This window comes from Pan paniscus, chromosome 2, assembly GCF_029289425.2.
Source record: "Pan paniscus chromosome 2, NHGRI_mPanPan1-v2.0_pri, whole genome shotgun sequence".
Taxonomy (NCBI): Eukaryota; Metazoa; Chordata; class Mammalia; order Primates; family Hominidae; genus Pan; species Pan paniscus.
The window spans coordinates 52,786,717-52,806,145 of record NC_085926.1 but is presented as its reverse complement, the minus strand read 5'-3'; the positions used below and the strand labels follow the sequence as shown (position 1 = coordinate 52,806,145).

Genomic DNA, 19,429 nt, shown 5'->3' with positions numbered 1-19,429 from the left:
TGCCAGCACCTGCGGGGCAGGTGTTTTCTGTGACAGTTGGAAATAGGCCCATGTTCTTCACTCTTTCATCCAGCAAGTGCTTTCCAGCTTATGCCAGGCCCTGGGCTGAGTACTGTGGGCACATTGGGCACCATGGCAGACACAATGCCTGTGGTGATAACTGCCACCCAGAAAATAGCCAGGTGCTGCAGGAGCCCAGAGGGAGACATGGGGATGACCAGGAAGCCTGGGGGTGGCAGGGAAAGCTTTCTGCAGGTAATGTGGGAGCTGAGATTTGAAAAATGGAGAGAAGTTAGCCCAGTGGAAAAGGAGGGCAAGAACACCAGGTGGTGGGAACAGCATGCGTCCAGGCCTAGAGCCAGGACACTGTGTGCTAAGTTTGGGGAAGATAATGGAAGGAGATGCTGTGGGATGAGGTGGAAGGGGAGGGAGACCGGGCCAGCACAGGTGGTGCACACCTCACCACAGAGCATGGCTTCTACCGTGAAAGGGGAGGGAGGGCCAGGCAGGGACAGGAGGGACCAGGGTGACGTGGAATGGGGAGAAGGCAGAGTCCACCTAGCTTTTGCCCGCATAGATGGCCTCCCGGCCTATGGGTTGGGACTCCTGCCTCCCAACCTGTTCACATGGCTACTACCTGGAGCTGTCCTGGAGACACCTGAGGAGGACCAGAAACCATAACGAGGATGCCTTTTCACATCCTTCGCATGGCAGGATCCTTCTCCCCACTGCATAGATGTGGAAACTGACCTCAAGATGACTGTTGTAAAGCTATGTGGGCTGGGGGCAGTGGCTCACACCTATAATCCCAGCACTTTGGGAGGCTGAGGTGGGCAGATCGCTTGAGCCCAGGAGTTCGAGACCAGCCTGAACAACATGGCAAAACCCTGTCTCTGCAAAAAATACAAAAATTAGCCGGGTGTGATTGCCCATGCCTGTAGTCCCCACTACTCTGGAGGCTGAAGTGGGAGGATCACCTGAGCCTGAGAATTCGAGGCTGCAGTGAGCGGTGATCATACCACTGCACCACTGCAGCCTGGGTGATGGGAGCGAGACCCCATCTCAAGAAAATAATAATAATAATAGCCATATGGCTCCTCAACCAACCCAGGCTTCAACAGAATGGTGGGACTTGCCCACCATGGAGGGTTCCTTTCTCAGGCCTGGGCCCTTTTAGCCAGTCCAGCCTGGCCTTCTGCCACATTCACCCTGGGGCTATGAGGAGGCCTTCAAGATGGGAGCCATGTCTATGTGGCCCCTTCCCTAGAGCAACAACAGGCACCAGTCTGCCATTAGCATCCTGTAGCCACCTGGGGGGCTCCTCTGACGACAAACATTTGCCCCTGGACTGCCCTTCATGGCCTCTAGTCCTCTCTCCAGGGACCCCTGCACTGGGAGGCAGGACAACTTCCTTTCATGTCCCCAAGGCCACATGCCATGCCCCACTGACATTTGTGGCACTCCCCAGTGTGATTCCAACCTCCTCCAGTCTTATTGTGCCCCCTGCTCTGACATCAGGCAAAGCCACTCACCGCGTCTTCTGATGGGGTACTGTCTGCCCAGCATGCCCTTACCCCCTCCCCACCCCCAGGCAGAACAGCAGAGGCAGAGGATGTGGGCAGGAGGGCTTATGTTTGCACAGTTGAGAGCAGCCTGTGTGTCTGGAACCCAGAAAGTAAGGGAAGCACCTGGTGTATGAGGGGAAGCTGGAGAGGCCATAGGAGGGACTTCTGTCATGGTTCCAAGAGCAAAGGATGGAAGATGTCATTTGTAGGGATTTAGTCAGCGAGTGGTGATCACATCTGCTCTATAAAAAGCTCTCTATGGGAAGCAATAGAGGAGGCAGGGAGACTCAGGAAGTGGCAATTGCAGTTGTCCAGGTGGGAGAGGGTTATCCACACTGGAGAGGTCTCAGAGCCCCTCGTCCAGGAACCTCTCTCTGACCCTCTACCCCACCACAGACTCATTGGGAGGATACACCAAGTGGTCATCATAAGGTACAATCAGAGGATCCCAGAGATGCCTGGCCCAGCTGAAGACAAACGAGCACTCATGAAAATAGGAACTGGATTACTCAACTGTACCCCCAGATCCTGGCCCAAGGTATTGGGTTTATCTGCTGAATTGATGGATGGGTACGTGGGTGGATGGGTGGGTGAATTGATGGTTGGATGGATGGATGGAAGGATGGACAAATGGAGAGATGGACAGATAGTAGGATGGATGGGTGGATGGATGCATAGTTGAATGATGAATAGGTAGCTGGGGGGATGAATGAATAGACAGATGGTTGGAGGGATGGATAGATAGGTTGATGGATGGATGCATGCATGGTGGAGGGATAGATGGATGAGTGGATACGTGGGTGAACAGATGGTTGAATGGTGAATGGGTGGGTGGGTGAGTGAATGGATGGATGGGTGGAGGGATGGGTGGATGGATGGTGGATAGATGGATGGATAGATGGAAGGGTGGCTGACATCCCCATTTAGATGTGGGCTGTGTCTGCACTGGAGTATTATCTACTTCTAAAGGTCCTGATTGGAGCTCCTGAGCCGGGACCATTTACTTATCTTATGACTTTCCTGGATACTGAAATACATTCAACCCTTCCTGACTTCTCAGAGCCCCTTTCCTTCAGAGTCAGTTCTTTATTTTTTCCCCCAAGCTGTCATACATTTGAATCCCTAAAGTTCTAGTCCAACCAACTCTGTCTCTCAGCTGTGTCAGTGGAGAGGCCCAAGAAGTTGCCTTCCTGCTAGCCATCCCCTCTTTTGAGCTGCTGTGGGTCCCAGTTGCCTGTTCCCTGGAGCAGAGGCTCATGAAGGCATGTAGAGGCTGGCAGCTGTCTGGTCTCGACCTTGGACTTTATTTTCCCAGCCCCTCCCACAGGCCCCTCTCTGTGCCCATGTTCCAGATGCCATAAAATCCGGGCCATCCATCCCAACAGGAGCTGGTGTGTCTACTCAAAACAGGTTGGGGACAATGTAGTCAGTGTGGACACCATCAATCAGCCCTTCTCCGTTGTTGTGGACGAACCAGCAGACAACCTTCGTGCTGATGCTGGCATCCTTTCTGTAGTCTTTCTGGGAGCCCCTGGGGAAAGAAGAGAGATGCTGCAATACACGGGGTGGGTAAGATGGCTGCTAGGCTAGCAGACCTGAGACTGAAAAAGGGTGGGAAGTTGGCAATTCTAACAGCCCAGAATTCTTTGGTCAAGAATGAAGTTACATGATTACTCTTTCTAGGAAGCCAAGTTTGGGCTTTTTCTTGATTAGGAAGAGCCTGGGAGGGGCCAAGACCTCAAAGGGAAACAAGGGTACCCCACAGAAGACAAAAGCCCACCAGACTAATGTGCCTGGGCAGCAGGTGCTCTTTCCTCCTCTCGTTGCTGAGCAGGTGAGGGTGTGGGAGAAGTCTCCTCACCTGGTGACAATCAGCTGATGGTTCTTCACCACCAATGTGGCATCTGGCTTTGTGGGGTCAGAGCCTGGCCGGATGTCAGACACTTTAAAGTCAAAGGGTTGGAAGAATTGCCCTGGGAAGAAAAATATTCATGCTGTCAGCCCCTGGCCATTGCCACGGGTAACGTGGCCACTGGCCTTTCAGGGTTGATGCAAAGGCTGAATGGGGTGTTGTGAGCTGGGTACAGGGTGCCTAGGAAGGCCTTGTGTATGTCTTTCCCATGCTGCTCTCAGGCCTGAACAGCCTGCAGTCTGAACACTTCGTACCCAGCAGCCCATGCGTCTGTGCTGACATCCGGTGACTGTCCACCACGTAGAAGCCTAGAAAGTCACGGTGGACAGGATGTTTCTTCCACACCTGGTGTAGGACGACCACGAAGGTAACCCCATCTCCAAAGGAGACCACCATGTTCTTCCTGTTGATCATCATGGACAGCCTACGAGATGAAGCCAGAAAGTGGCTGTGGGGCCCAGTGGCCGTGACACTGGGCATCTGACTCAAGGGCGTCTTGGTGGGGCCTCCCCTGTACATGGCACCCGAGGGCCCACAGACTCCAGAAACTATCTCAGGGGCGTTGGAAAGAGGATGCCTCATGCACACTGTCTCCCCTCCCGTGAGTGGATCCTTGCGTGTCTATAAGTGGGAAAGAGAGGGCTGGCCTATGAATCTGGAGGCCTGTGGTCCAGCCCCAGCTAAGCCACTGACTTCCTGAGTGACATTGGGCAGGCTCCACACCTTCTCTGAGCCTTAGTGGGAGGCTCTGGGGGATCTGAAGACAGGAGAGCTAAGAAGACAAGAGCAGCCACAGAAGAGGCAAATGGGGGCCATTATCACCTAATGCCTTCACCCAACCAGCTGAACTGTGCAGCTACCAATTCTGGCTCTGACAGGGCCCCAGGGTTTGGTTGGGGGCCACTATGGTCACCCTCCCCTGTGACAGGAGACTGGATTCTGGGGTCTCTGATCTTTCCTGTGACCCCCATGGATCTCCTGTCCTGGGATTTTTCTAAATCCCTCAAGAGCCTCCTTAGACTCTCAGCCTGTAGTCCACCTTGGAGACCTTGTAGGGGAGCTTACCCATCCTGCGTGACTGTGACTGTGTCCAGCCAGCTGAAAGTGCTCGGCATGGCCCTGTTCCACAGGGTGATCTTCCCCGTTGTCACCTCCACCTGGAAGTCCATCTGAGCATTGGCAATGCCCAGTTTTCCAAAGTAAGTCTTTCTGGTCTTGGAGTCAGGGCTGCCTCTCTTGTCGCCAATGATCTGCCCATTAACTGTGAGGCCTGCCAGAGGGATGGGGCAGGGAGAGAGACCAGCGAGAACTTCTGAGTCCAGATTGCCTTTAGGGATGTGCCTTCCTCTTCAACCAGACTGGCTGAGGGGCAGCAGAGCGGGGGCCACAAGAGAGACCAGGACTTCAGAGCCCAAGCCTGTTGGTTCCTAGACACTCTAGGTTTGGGTCATGCTGGGACCTTATGGGTCTGCCACTTGCCTGGGCCAGGGAGTGTTGTTCAGAGAAAAGCTATTCCCCAGACACAGGCTGGGTCCTACCCTAGGCCCAGGTGGTCCATTCACGCTAATCATCTCCCAATAGCACTGGCATGTGGGGCTGAGCAAGCCTGTGGCCCTGGGCACTCCCCACCCCCAGGGGTTTCTTTGCATGTGAAGATGATGCCTTACTGGGCAGAGTGAGAACCTGGTCCCTGTGCCTACCTCGGGGGACCCAAGCCCTCCCAGGAAGAGCCCCCTGGCCCCGGCCCTAGCCCCTAGCCCACAAGCCTCACCTGTGACTGGATCCTGAATAAGGCGCAGCACTGTGCCTGGGGCTTCATCGATGTTGAAGCAGAGGGCATCGTCTTTCTCCGGAATTTGGATGATAAAGTGGGGATCCCCGTCCACTGGTGAGACACATTAGAGAAGGAGCTGACTCCCAGGGCCTCTCATCATACCTGGGGCCTCCCCCAGCCTTCTGGCCTCCATGGGCTCGACTCCGAGACAGGCAGGAGCACGTGCCCAGGCCCCTGAGCCTTCCCCAGGAGCAGCCAGGGACTCACCATAGTAGTAGGGGTTTTGAGGAGGCTGGTAGCTGGCTGCAGATACAAAGGGAGAGAGGGCTGAGCTAAGCAAGTGGCGCTGGGAGGCGCCCGACGACCCCCATAGGAGTTCAGCTTATGCCCCTCCCCTTCCCGCTCGCTAATGCCATTGCCCTCCCACCCCGCAATCTCCTCAGGGCACATTGTCCATCTGCCCATCCCGGAGAGCTGAGTGAGTAGCCACCGTGGAGGGACATGTGGCAGGGGCAGGCTCTAAGCAGTGGGAGGAGTGGCAGCTGCCAGCATGTACTCACTCAGGTAGGACATGGCGGGGCTCACCGGTGTGGCTGAAAAGCCGAAGGGCAGTGTGAGCAGGGTCTAGGGGTTCCTTCTCCCCCAGCCCCGTGCCTTCCTCCTGTCTTAGTGCTGCTGGGCCCCAGAGGGGCCCCAACACTGGCAGATAGAGGTGGAGATGTGACTCCAAAGATTAGGCTTTGGAAATCGGGCACGTCCAGGAAAGCCCTTTATGGGGCTGGTGGCAATGGGATGTGATTTTAACGTTGGCGCAGGGCTTTTTGATGTGGCTGAAATGCAAGCCATTAAGTCATCTTCTCTCTCTTGAGTAATGCTCACAGCAAACATCTGCCCCACCCTTGGGCTTCCCACCCCCTAGTTGGGGTGAGTGAGGCTCACGGCTGTCTGTTGATTCTTGATAGTAAACACCCACCCACACGTGCACGCAGGCGCACACATATGCGTGCACATGCATATATGTACTCACATGCACCGGTACATTTATCAGGGCTGTTCTGAGGGGAACGTGATGGCCCAGTCCAAATGTGCCAGTCCAAATGGAGGTGGGGCAGGCCAGTAGGGGCTGGGGAGGCCCTGCCTAGTGGCAGGGAGTTTGTGAGGTTCCAGTTTTGTGGTGAGAGAGGCACAGAGGACTGTGATCCCCAGCAATTCCCAGCATGGGCATTGGGGCCAGACTGCCTTGGCCTAAGTACCAGCTTGGCCATCTGCTGAGTCTGTGAGCAAACAGACTGAGCAAATTAACCCCCCGTGCCTCAATTTCCCCATTGTAAAATGGGGATCATAAAAGGGCCCTCTTGGAGGGTTGCTATGGGACTAATGAAGTATAAATGACTGACATGCTAAATTGCTCATTTTTGCAGGTCATAGATACTGTCATACTGATTGTGTCTCCCTGGGCAAGGGAAGCCACCCCCAATTAACTTACAGGGATCCTCAGGCTCAGAGAGGGGCACGTTCATGATTTGGCAATAGGGCTGGGCCTGAGCCCAGGTGTCCCAAGTGTGCCCCCATGGCTGGGGGTCCTATCTTGCTTGGAAAGGCCTCCTCAGTTCTCTCTTGTCTCCCTTCCATAATGCCCAACCCGGTGGCTGGCTAAAGGCTTACCTTCTGCATCTGCAGGTGCAGCAAGGGAGGAAGAAGAGAAATGCATTAGAAGCCATAGGGCACTTGTGAGCAGGGACCAGAGCTGGCTGCTTGGCCAACCAGCCCTAGGCTGTGGGCCTCCCAGCAGCCAGCTCTTCCCCCACTGGGTGTCCCCTGGAACTAGGAGTTCTTGGAAGCCAGAGGCCTGGCCTGGCCAGGCCCAGCTCTTTGCCTCCCATGTCTCCCAATGCCAATCCTCCACCACCACACACAGACCCTGTACCTAGTTGCAGTGGGCATTGGGGACCCCCTGTTGAGTAGGGCAGTCTGGGGTCTGGTTGAGGGGGTCCCAGCCTCCAGCTCTCAGGGACTCTTCCCCTAACAATCTCCAGGTGCCTGATAGCCTGCTCCAGGCCTTTCATGTTGGAAGTGCTTCTTCTTGTCTAACTAAGCCCTTCCATGCTGCAGCCTCAGTCCTTTTCCTTGAAATGCCCCATGGGCAGTGTGCCCCCTTTACTCACTTCCCTTTAGAGGTGCAGAGGCTCCTATTCACCCCACACCCCACTGTCCATGCTGACTGCTTCACGCTCCACCCCACTTTCCCCATCCCGTGGCCAGTTTTCCTTCAGATGCCCACTTCAGCAGGTCTGGGTCTCCCCAGCCTGGCCCACTCCTCCACTGGACACCCAGGGAGGGTGCCCAGCACAGGAGGCCTCCGGGTTGCGGCCTCCATCCCTATCCCCACCTTCCCCAGGCTTGTCGGCAATGGCCCTCTCATCCTCGTTGTCCTCAGGCTTGGTCACCACCATTGAGGTCAGTGGAGTCACAAAGTGATACTTGAGGGACAGGTCCAGGGCCCAGGCCGTGAGGTTCTCCTTCTCCTCGCCATGGGCGTTCTTGCTGTGAGGAGGGGCCAGTCAGGAGGACAGCCTGGAGAGCAGCACCCTGCCCGCTTCCCCTGCACTGGAGTGGTGGGCGCAGCTGGGGATCCCCACTCCACCTTCCCCATTGTGGGGTCCCCCAGGGTACAGCCCAGTTGGGCTCAGAGAAGACTGGCTCACAACTCCCTGGGGCATGTGAACAAGCCCTGTTTCCTTGCTGGACCTTGGTTTCCCCACCTATAAAACGTAAGGACCGGCCGGGCATGGTGGCTCACGCCTGTAATCCCAGCACTTTGGGAGGCCAAGGCGGGTGAATCACCTCAGGTCAGGAGTTCGAGATCAGCCTGGCCAACATGGTGAAACCCCGTCTCTACTAAAAATACAAAAATTAGCCAGGCATGGTGGTGCATGCCTGTAATTCCAGCTACTTGGGAGGCTGAGGCAGGAGAATTGCTTCAACCCAGGAGGCGGAGGTTGCGATGAACCGAGATCGCACCATTGCACTCCAGCCTGGGCGACAGAGGGAGACCCCCTCTCAAAAAAAAAATAAATAAATAAATAAATAAAATAAGGGGCTACAACAGCCACTCACAATGGTGTCCATGTGCGGAGCACTCAGCATGTGCTAGATTGTGTACTAACAGCTTCACAGTCTAATCCCACCCACACCAACACTGACCCTCTCAGTGGGCTCAGCTCTGCCCTCTGGGCACTGAGGGCTGGGATCCCGGCCTTCAGTTCCACTCAGCCTCACCACCCCTGGGCCATGCCCAGTGTGGGCAGCAGGGTGCTGAAGTCCCCCCTACCCCGGGGCACTCCCAGGCTGCTGGCCAGGGGACTTGCCAGCTTGAGCCTTGGGGCTGACAGGATGGGGAGTGGTGGCCTGGGGTTCCTTACAGACTGCTCTACAGACACTTCCTGGGCTGGCCCAAGAAGAGGGCAGGACCGCTGGGACTGCGTATGGGGGTGCCCTTGCATTGGAGCCCAGCCAGGGGTAGGCACAGGTGGGGGCTGGGACTCTGCTCACCGCTTCTCCAGCAGCTGCTCAATGGTGAGGTAGGCCCAGAGCCGCTCAATGTAATTCCCGAAGATGTAGTCCCGCTCCTGCAGGGCCTTCTCCATCTCCTTCATGTCCACCTCCTCTGTGAAGGTCAGGTCGTTGGTGGCCTAGGGTGGGGGTAGAAGGAGGCAAGGGGCTGGAGGCTTGGGTGGATCAGGTTCAGGGGCCACCACTCCTGGACCCTCATGAGGCCAGAGCCCTACCACTGCTGATACCCCATCCCCAGCACACTTCCAGGCCCTGTCCCCACTCACCCCATGGCCCTTCACATCTGCCTTAAAGCTGTTCATGTCCTCGTCCACCAGGCGCCCGGCCACCACGATCTCAGAGCCATCGTAGAAGTGCTGGTAAGTGTTCTGGGTGAGGTCCAGGATAGCATTCTCGGGGTACTCCATCTCCACACCCGTCAGCAGTGGGTTGGCCACCTCCTCATAGAAGCCCTGAAGTTCGGACGGGGCCAGTCATCTCAAGCCCCAGGTCAGGCTCCCACTGATGCTGCAGCTGGGCATCCATGCCCCAGGGCTGGGCCCGTCCTAATGGCTCCTAATGTTCACTCTGCCTGTCCCTGACTGCGTCCTTCAGTCTGTGGGGGCCTCCCCCCGGCAACTCCCTGCTCCCAGATAGACACGAGGAAGACTAGAAAGGACAGTTTCAGAAGTATTTCCTATTAAAAAAAAAGAAATATGAGGACAGAGTTCTTAGCACAAAGAAAGTATTTAAGGAATGTCTGTTGGAATGAAAGCAAGAAGGAGAAAAGGAAGTAAAGAGAGGCAGATGATAAAGTGATGTGGACAGGAGTGCAGAGATCCGGAGACAGAGGAGGGAAGGAATGGGGTGGTCGCCCTGCAGAGGTGGGGATGCCATTACCTGCCTAGAGAAGGAACAAAATTGCTAGATTCAGCAAATGCAAAGACAGGACGTGCAGCTACATTGAAGGTCAAATAAACAATGAATAATTTTTAGTGTAGGTATGTCTGTTATGGGTTGAATAGTGTACTCCTAAAGTGCAACCTTATTTGGTGATAGGGTCTACAAAATAAGGTCATGAGTATGGGCCCTAATCCAATATGATTGATGTCCTTATTAAAAGGGGAGTTGGACACAGACATCCAGAGGGAAGACATGTGCAGACACAGGGAGAAGACAGCCATTGATAAGCCATGGAGAAAAGGAAAGAGGCCTAGAAAGATCTGCCCTCATAGCCCTCAGAAGGAACCAACCCACCGCCACATGGATCTGGGATGTCCGGGCTCTGGAACTGGGAGACAATACGTTTCTCTCATTGAAGTCACTTGGTACTTTGGTATGGCAGCCACAGTACACTAATACAATGTCCTGTGCAATATTTGGGGCATACTTACACTACAAAAATTCATTATTTATCAGAAATTCATATTGAACCAGATGTCCTGTGTTTGCTCTGATAATCCTATTGAAGAAACGGGCCTGTTGTGTAGCCCAAGGACAAAATCAGAATCTTTATTGATGGGTAAGAGATAGTCAGAGGTGGATTTTGACCCAAGACGAAGCTCTTCCTAATAACTAGAACTGTCACCTTATGGAGCAGCTGTCTGAGGAAGTAGTGAGCTCCTTATGCCCGGAAGTGTGCAAGACAAGGCATACCTGCAACTGCAAATCGGCATCAGAGTCCTCATAAATGCGCCGGGCAAACCCATGGTTCTCCAGGGCCATGTTCTCCAGGAAGTTATAATTCAGATTGTTGCCAAAGCCCAGGTTATACAAGGGGAACTTGCCCCCGATGGCATTCCGCACATTCTCTTGGATTTTTTCGGGTCTGCTCTCACCTGTTGGAGAAGGGGGTGTTCACAGTCCAGCCCCAGCCCTGGGGATGGTCTAGACCAGCTCTGTCTGGGGAGACCGGACTCCTGCACATGCAGAGTTGCTGGAGTCACGACCATGAGCCCTTGTGGGGCAGGTGGTGGAGAGCCCTGGCAGAGGGAGGCAGGACCCTGCCCTTGAGGGGCTCCCAGACCACAGGGAACCCAGGGAAGAGCTGCCCCAGGTTTTCCAACGAGCCAGCTACAGAGCCAGGAGCAGCAGCCAAGCACTCCAGCCCTAGCTCAAAACCATGCCCGTGCTCCTCACCAACATTGGCATCCCCATCAGTCAGCATGATGACAATGGAGGTGCTCCTCTCTGGGATTCTGTGCTCCTCTCGGGCCTTGTTCAGCATACTGATGCCCCTCAGCAGCCCGTCATTGATGTTGGTCACTGGGACACAGACAGACAGCACCGTGGGAGGGTGTCCTCAGGGTGCCAGTGTGCAGACAGGCTGGAGCGGAGGAGGCCGGGACAGCCGGCCCCACTCATGTGCCCAAGGACCCTATCTGCCAGCCCATGGTGGTACTCAGCAAACAATGAATGAACCACCACATGAACAAACAAACAAACAACTTCCACTTTCAAATGGGGATGAAAGGCACATGGTGAAGACGAAAAGCACATGGTGATTGTGAAAGCCCTTTGGCAGAGTTGGATGGACTCCCAGTAACTCTTGCTGGGAGGAGAGGGGAGCGGTGTAGGCATCGTGCCATTTTCCATATGAAACAGGGCCAAGAAGAAGGGTTCTCTGTGGCCTTGTCTTGCTGGGACTTGTGGGATACCAGGATCATGGATTAGAAACAGAAAGAATGGGTTTCCCTGGACCACGGAGAAGACAGCCGATATTCTGTCTTCAAGCCTGAGGACCATCCACTCCCACCTCTACCCCAGCTCAGATCTGAAGGGCCTGAGACCAGCAGAGTCCCTAAGAGGGGGGTTGCAGGCTGCTCAGGGACAGAGGGAGGCGCCGCTAGGAGGTGTGTGGGCTCCAGCTCCGCTCTTACTTCCTTTATCCTCCATGCTCTTCACAAACGTCCTGGCCTCCTGGAGGTTCTCGGGCGTGGCCTGGACTAAGTGTTCTTTCCATGTGGACACATCTCCACTGAACAGGATGAAATTCAGATAGTCTTCCTCTTTCATATCTTCCAGGATTCTGAGAAGGGCCTCCTTTGTCTGGAGGAGAGAGAGACAAAGAGCTGGGAGAAGCCGCAGCAGAGAGTGAGGTCCCTTCTCAGCTCAGCAGGCGGTGCAGCCCACGCCATCTGCACCAACGAGCCCTGCTTGAGGCTTGCCACAGAAGCGGGCAGAGGCCGTGAGCCTTCTCTTATCCTGTCCCCTTTCTCCTCATTCACCACAAAGATCAGCTTTTTCCAGTTAAAAAAAAAAATCTCCTCCACCCCCTACTCCCCCGAGCCCTGGCTGTGCCACTGGTGCTGATTACCTGCTCTAATTTCCGACCAGCCATGGAGCCACTGATGTCAATCACAAAGGCCACGTTCTTAGGCACCACTGGAAGGCCTTGAGGTGCAAAGAAGTGCACGAAGTAGCCATTGACTATCTGGAAAGTGGGGAGAGGGACGGAGGCCGGTGTCCTTTTACCAACACCACATTGACTATTCTTGCAGGTAGAAGCCAGACATTTACCAGCCCAAGAAAAAGACGTTCCTATCCCACCCTCTAGGGGGTGCTGCACCAGGCTCTAGGCCATCAGCTGTCCCACATCCTGTAGGAAAACAGCCTTGGGCTGAGGACCCAGGGTGATGGCACTAGATGCAGCTGCAGCCCCCCCCCCCCCCCCACCAGCCCTCGCCCCACCCTGATGATGAATCAGCCAGCCCGGGTACCTGCACGTTGCCAGGAGATTCTCTGTTCACGTCATAGGTGATAGTGAAATCTCCATTGAGGAGGGAGTCTGTACAGGTTGGGCATGAACGCTGTTGGTCTAAGCTGGGCTTGAAGGACACATGGCCCTAAGGGACGGAGATGAAAGACCTTGCTCAGCTCGGCCAGGGCCTGCCCACTGGGAGACCTCAGCCCTTAGCTGAGGGAGCAGAGGTGCAGCCTCACAGGGAGGAGCCCTTAGCAGGGCAGAGGCTAGCAAGAGCTGGAGGCCTGGGCAGCCCTGCCCGCCGGTGGCGTGCTCTGCAGCTCCCAGGACTCACTGGAAGGCACTGTTTACCACGCTCCGGCCTTTCTGAGCACCGCTTTTCCCCTTGGAGATCAGGGCTCCCGGCTGGGCACAGGCCTTGGCTGATTCAGCTTCCAGCTCCCTTTTTCTTGGCCTCACACACCCATTAGCCCAGGCTACCTTGGAGCTCAGCACTGAGAAGCTACTTAGGGAAGGGGTAGCTTCCCATTAAAAGGAATTTCTTGTAGGTTTGGAATGTTGGTGTGTGGGTGCCAAGAGGAGGGGAGGGAGAAAGGAGGAGAAAGGGGAGGAGGAGGGTCCCGGGGCAGGATGTGGCCCTGCAGAAGCCAGCAGTCCTCTGAGTGTGTGCTCCTCGGGCCTCGCCCTGGAAGTCCTGGATGACTGGTTTGTTGTTTATACAAACATTTATTCACCCACTGTCCACTGCCATTAAGGCCCCTGGAACAGCTGGGAGCCTTGGGGACTGGAGTCAACCACCTAGCACCAAGAATGAAGTTCTCTTTAGTCTTTCACCCCTCATTGTGGAGTCAGTAGATCTAAATGACTCCCTTGGGCCTCAGCCTCGGGACCTGTAAAACAGGGAAGATAAGCCCTGCCCTGTCCATTTCCCAAGGGGGAACGGGACCAGGCTTTGTAAATGGCTCCTCTGGCAGGTCATTGTCAGCAGCCCCTGCCCTCAGCATCCTCACTCCCAACCCCAGTGGGCAAGGAGGAAGGTGATAGTTGCAGATTGATCCCCAGCCCCACCCCAACACATGCATGCTTGCAGCAGCTAAGCCCTAGGCTGCAGGCTTGTTCTGCTGGAGTCAGTATTCCTGTCCCCTGCCCCACCAGGTCTGAGAGGCATCTACATCACCTTTTTCCCTGAGAAGGACTTGGTGAGGGCGCTTCCCAGGAGGTCGTTGGTGATGAAAGAGGCCTCAGCATCCAGCATGCTGATTCCCTGAGGCTCGAAGATGTCTACCTCGATCTGAAATGGCCAAAGTAAGGAAATGTCACTCAGTGACCTCAGAGGCCAGTTCCCAGAACAAGGCCAATGGGAATGAGATGGGTCTGTGATGATGCAGGGACCCTCTAGGACAGTGCTGAGGGCCAAGCCTGGTGTCTCCCACTGCGAAAGTGACCACAGGGGCTTGGAGGAGAGTATGCTGATCCTGAGGTGTTACCACCGCCTGCCATATGTGCCCGAAATTCCACCACTGATGCTTTTCCTTTGGCTTTCAGCTTTGAGGTAGGAAAAATGCCCATGTGCCCAGTGAGAAGCCTTAAAGAGGCACTTGCTGGTGTTGCTCTTGAGGGCCCAGCACCGAATCTGCATCTGTGGAGTCCATCCCAGCCTCTTCCCCTTGGCCCCAGATGCTGTGGCCAGAACCATTGAATTCCTCCAGCCTTCCCAGCCAAGGATGGGGGATGCCGTGAGGCAGAACTTTTGTTTTTGACCCCTGTCTGAGACTGCCCCATGGGCGGGTTCCTGCACCCCGCTGCCGTCCCCCCAGGTCTGCAGGGGCGGTTGATTACCTCAAAGTGTTTGACCAGTTGCTTAGGCTGGACCTTGAGGTACATCTCGTACTTGCCCTTGTGCCTCTTCAGCAGCTCCTCGTAGGTTAGCTCGAAGGTGACTTTGCTGCCCGCAGCCACGGTGACCGAGACTGTGAACTTCTCCAACTTCCTCCCAGAGGCCCTGACCAGGGTGCGAGATGGTGACTCCCTCAAAGACTGCAGGAGCCCACCCTTCCTCGGCCCTCGGCCCCAGGCCCAGCCCTTTGGCGAGGGAGATCCCTAACCATTCTGAGCCTCACTTGCCTCAGCCTCAACGTGGGATAATGGCAAAATTATGGGCACATTTTGCTATACCAATAATAATAGCTATTGTTGTTGTTTGTAGCCCTGAAGGCCCTTGGATCCCAGACATTCTCCCCAAGGCCTGGGAGTCCATACTTACTTGACCAAGCCGGCCGTCTTGCCCTGGGACACAGCCTTTTCATACTGCTTCTTGGCAACTTCCTTCTCCTTGACATTCCCAGGGTAGGTAACACCGTCGATGGTCCTGCAGGGAAAGAGAGTTGGGGGTAGGGAGATCACACTGGGCCAGACCCCCTGTTCCCGAGCCCAGAGCCAGCAGCCATGGTGGTACCCACAAGGTGAAGTTGGTGATGAAGGCCGTCTTGGGCAGCTCCACATCAAAGGAAACCTCCTTGGCCGTGTCTGCACGGTTGATGGCTCTCGTGGTGACAACATTGTGAGCAAAACGGGAGGTCACCTTGGAGTTGATTTTGGTACTGTAGACCTCGATGCCATTGGCCACCTTTGGGGAGGTGGGTGGAGAATCAGCCAGACTGGGACACTGGAGAAGCAGGTTTGCAACCCAGCCACCTCCCTTGCAAACCCTTGGAGGCTCTGAGGCCCCTGCCCGGCACGCAACCCTCATCCTCCAGGTCTTCTACATTGGAAGACTTGGTGGCGTCTCCAGTCTCCATGTTCTGGTGGCCACCATTATTCAGATGCTTGTCCTGCCTCCTTAATTCTGCGATCCGTTTACACACCACTGCAGCCAGTGAGAGCTTGCCCTTTCCCGTCCAGTCACCCTGAGCTCCAGCCATACGTGGGACACTGGCTCTGGAGCATCTGCCCCTGGCTCTTCCTGCTCATCCTCCACACCTCACACTCCCTCAAGCACACAGCCCAACCCACCTCCTGGGTCTTTAGGTAATTGCCTCATTCTGTCTCCCAAAGAGGAACTGATTTCCTGTGCCAAGGGAAGTCTCCAAACACCCTCTTTCCAATAGGGGTGTTGAATTTTGAGAGGCTCTAGGGAGGTGTTCCAGCCCCCTCCCCCTAGGGATATAAAGATGCTTCATGAGGGTGTGGCAGGGACCGCTTCACAGAGCCAGGTACTAGCAAGTGCTAAGGAAGTGTCTGCGGAAGGAAGGGATGCCTGTGAGGGGCCCTCTTGGGCTACATCGTGCGAGGTTGGAGGGGTCGTCACTCTGTGGTGCTCTTTCCCAGGAGTCCTGCGCTGTTGGAGGCTGCCAGGGCAGAGGGCCATAAGCTGTTTGCCAGCTGTGAGGAGTCAGCTGTTATAGCCTACACCTTCAGCAGTTGGGGAACCAGCTCCATCCTGCCCTGCCCCACTCGGTCCCACCCCCTGGTGAAAGTTCTTACCCCTTCCGGGAGGCTCCGTTTCTGAAAAAACAAAAACAAACACAAACACAGGAATCAGGCCAAGGCCAACACCAAGGCCGCATGGCCTGGGAGGCTCTGGGCTGAGACCAGGTGTTCAGTGGTGCCCTGCCCCCCACACACCTGAGCGGCCCCCAGACATAGGACCCTCCAGAGCCACATGTCAGAGTAGGAAAAACTCTGAATAGATGGGGAAACTGAGGTCCAGAGAGGGGCAGGTATCCAGGTTACCAGGAGAGCAGGGCAGGGGGAACTGAACCCAGAGCTCTCTTCACACCCTACATGCCCCACCTCATTCTATCTCCCATTCTGCCTTTCCCTGGCCCCCAGGCCCCTTTAGGCCTCCTTCCAAAGCACCCCTGCCCCCGCCACACCCCACAGGGCTCAACTGAGCATTTTGTAGAGGTCACACTCGTTTGAGACTTGAACCTTCATTGCCCCTCAGTGAAGTGAGCAGTTCATGGTGCATTGCTCTTTTGACAGGTGGGGAAGCTGAGGCCCAGGGAGTTTTAAGAGCCTTCCCAGGGTTAGACAACAGGTTAGCATAGGCCTCAGCTGGAGCCCAGTTCTCCCAGTGTCCACACTACTCCCAGCAGCTCAGTGCCCAGCCCTCTGCCTCCTCTTCACTCCACTCAGAGGCCTTGCCCAGCATGATGCCTTCTGCCCATTCCACACCAAGACCCAGATGGCAAAGAGGGGGCAGACTCACCCCAAGCAGCCGAATGGGGCTTCTCGGGAAGCCAGAGGCTGCCAAGCTGGAGAGCAGAGCCAAGATGAGACAGGGCCACCATGCAGATGCCATCGCTGAATACTCAGGCCTGGCCCACGCTCCTTATATGAGCAAGCCTGGTGTTTTCCAAGCAGGGTCAGTGACCTGCAGTGGGGGTGGGAGGAGTGGAGGCAGGAAGGGCCTCCGGGAAGCTGGGCATGGGTGGAATGACGCGTCCCTCGATGTGTCTGTCTGAAGAAGGCCTGGTGGGTCTTGCCAACAGTGCTGGGGCTTCATTCCTGAGAGACCGGGGGACTCGGAAGAGGCCCCCAGGAAAGCAGAAGCTGTGTGCCAACAAATGGACCCTGGGACTCCCTGGCGTGGATGATGGAGATGGGGTGTGGAGTTGCATTTAGGGCAAAGGCATCTCAGCATTGTTGCCTCTTATCCCTACCACTGGGACAGCCTCTCTCGGCCTCCTGGATTGCAGCCCCTCCCTTCTTGAGGCAGCCAGGGCATGAAACTAGACTGTCACCTGCAGGCTGGGACCTCCACGGCAGAGCCCCTCGCTCACTACCCTTCTATGGCCCCCAAAGCCCCAGGGAAAGGACAGACGACGATCCCGGAAGCCCAGCTGTCTCTGTGATCTGACCCCAGCTTGTTTTTCTGAGCTCACTCTCTTGCACCAGCACACCGTCCCCTTCTGCACATGTCACATCTTTCATCTCTCTGCCAGTCCCAGTGCCTCCCCTCCAGGACCCTTCCCTGGCCATCCCCTAGAGGACTATGGGACATCCCTGCTCCAAGCCCCAAGCCCCCTGAGGGCCTGCTTTGTCATGACCTTATGTTGAGGTGGATGTGCTCAGGTCTGCCTGCCCCCTCTGCACCCAGAGCTCCTGGGGGCTGGACCATGTCATGTTTCCCTCTGTGCTTCCAGGGCCCAGCCAGGGACTTGGCTGCCCTCAGCCTTTTGGGGAGTCATTGCCCTAAAAGTCTGTAGTGAGTCTGGGCTCCAGCTTCTAGGACAACAGGAGCTTTAGAGGCAGGACCTGGTCTCAGTGGGGGCTGGGACCTCCTGAGCCACCTCAGGACCCTGCCAGCCTAGCCCCTTCAGGGCAGCTGTTGCACACCCACCATACCTATGGCTTCTCTGAGCCAAGCTGACCCTGTGACCCTCCCACTGGGCAGCCCACTACTGAATGGAGTCAACAAGGACGGCTGGGTCCAGGACAACTAACTTATGGGGAGTTCAGCGGCCTCAGCTGAAAGCTCTGGTGCTGACTGGGAGATGTGCAGAGAGAGTTGTTGGGAGCAGAGGAACCAAGAAGGCAAAAGGCAGATACCACGGGGCAGCGGAAGCCCTGAGGAGGGTGTGGTCTAATGGCTGGAAGAGGCAGCAGCCACAGAGCAATGATGGAGAGTTGCCAAATCAGCCAGGCACTATGGCTCTTGCCTGTAATCCCAGCTTTTTGGGAGACTGAAGCTGGAGGATCACCTGGGCCCAGAGTTCAAGGCTGCAGTGAGCGCTGTGTTCGTGCCACTGCGCTCCAGCCCGGATGACAGGGCCAGACCCCCGTCTCAAAAAAAAAAAAAAAAAAAATTGAAAAGAGGGAGTTTCCAAGCCAGTGAAATGATGGCCAAGTGGCAGATGCTGCCTGTGCTTGGTGTCTGGCTGGGCGGTGCCTGTTTCCCTCGGGCCTCCTGAACCCTTACACCAACCTCACTGGCAGCAGGCACCAAGCTCGGGCCTGATGGAGGCCAAACCCAGCAGGTGCTGGCGCCTGGGTGTGGAGAGAAGACCCCTCAGAGCTGCCGTGTCTTCATTTCCTGGCTTCTGGGATGTTTTCAGTCCTGTGGCTGCTGGCACTGGGTGGCTGGCACTGTTGCCCAATGGCTCCTCCTCACGGACCTGCAGCTGCCTGCAGAGCTTCTCCTGTCCTCTCTCATCTGGACCACTGCCTCATCCCCAAGTGCCTGGAGTTTGGGGAGACGGACAACTCGAAATAGGGATTCTGTAGCTGCTCAAGCGGCCTCAAGGGATGGCTGGGGACTTGGAGGAACCAGAGTTGTCATGCAGACTTTATAATTAGACGGAATCTAAGAGATCTTTGGGTTCACCGCCTTTCCATTCTACAGGGGAGGGAGATGAGGCCCCCATTGGGCAGGCCTTGCCAAGGGTGACCCCGACAGCTGGCAGCTCACAGCTGTTCCTGGAGAACCCCAGGATACCTGGGAAGGTGGGCTGGCCGCCCCACAGCCTGCCGCTAGGGGCTCTGTGTTCATAGGGCCTGGGGCAGCCTTTGAGCTCAGCATTGGTGTTATTGATCCAGGCCCTCAAAACCAGTCCTTGTTCTGTCTGGTCCCTTGTGAGCCTCATTTGTAGTGGAAACTGGACAGAAACTAGCAAGAAAAAGCAGAAAGCCTCTGGAAAGCAGTGGGTGGAGGCCTGTGCGCATTCACACACAGAGCTCTCTGAAGTGTGGCTCACCTCCCTGCACCTGTGATGTTGTGTTTTGACTGGGCCCCAAGGTCAAGCCAAGGGAGGGGACCCTGACGGGGTAATTCCAGGCATTCACATGAGGAGATGGTAGGGTGCCACTCCTGGCCCCCTGAAATCACAGCTTCTGGGCAGGGACCGTCTCTGCCTTTGGAAAATACCAGCCTGGCTGCCAGACGTTACAAACCCTCGGCAGGGAAATGGTGTGAGCTTTCT

General features: G+C 55.8%; 1 protein-coding gene across 2 annotated transcripts; it reads right to left on the bottom strand.

Annotated features, from left to right (window-relative positions):
* Positions 1-2,848: 2,848 nt before the first annotated feature.
* ITIH3 (inter-alpha-trypsin inhibitor heavy chain 3) lies at positions 2,849-19,359 on the bottom strand. Of its 2 annotated transcripts, XM_008972098.6 has the most exons (23): positions 16,717-19,359; positions 15,990-16,010; positions 14,966-15,132; positions 14,770-14,874; positions 14,346-14,508; positions 13,684-13,797; positions 12,523-12,648; positions 12,120-12,236; positions 11,683-11,851; positions 10,943-11,068; positions 10,460-10,641; positions 9,091-9,276; positions 8,804-8,943; positions 7,641-7,795; positions 6,917-6,925; positions 6,279-6,389; positions 5,812-5,844; positions 5,519-5,554; positions 5,249-5,362; positions 4,543-4,747; positions 3,732-3,901; positions 3,427-3,538; positions 2,849-3,096 (listed from the first exon to the last, which is right to left on the bottom strand). In XM_008972098.6, exons 1-23 carry the CDS (start codon positions 16,807-16,809, stop codon positions 2,967-2,969), a joined length of 2,784 nt encoding a protein of 927 aa, XP_008970346.2. In that variant the 5' UTR covers positions 16,810-19,359; the 3' UTR covers positions 2,849-2,966. The 2 variants fall into 2 exon arrangements, with proteins under 2 accessions (XP_008970346.2, XP_054966025.1); XM_055110050.2 differs by lacking the exon at positions 6,279-6,389 and having other exon boundaries at positions 3,732-3,925.
* Between the last annotated feature and the right edge of the window lie 70 nt (positions 19,360-19,429).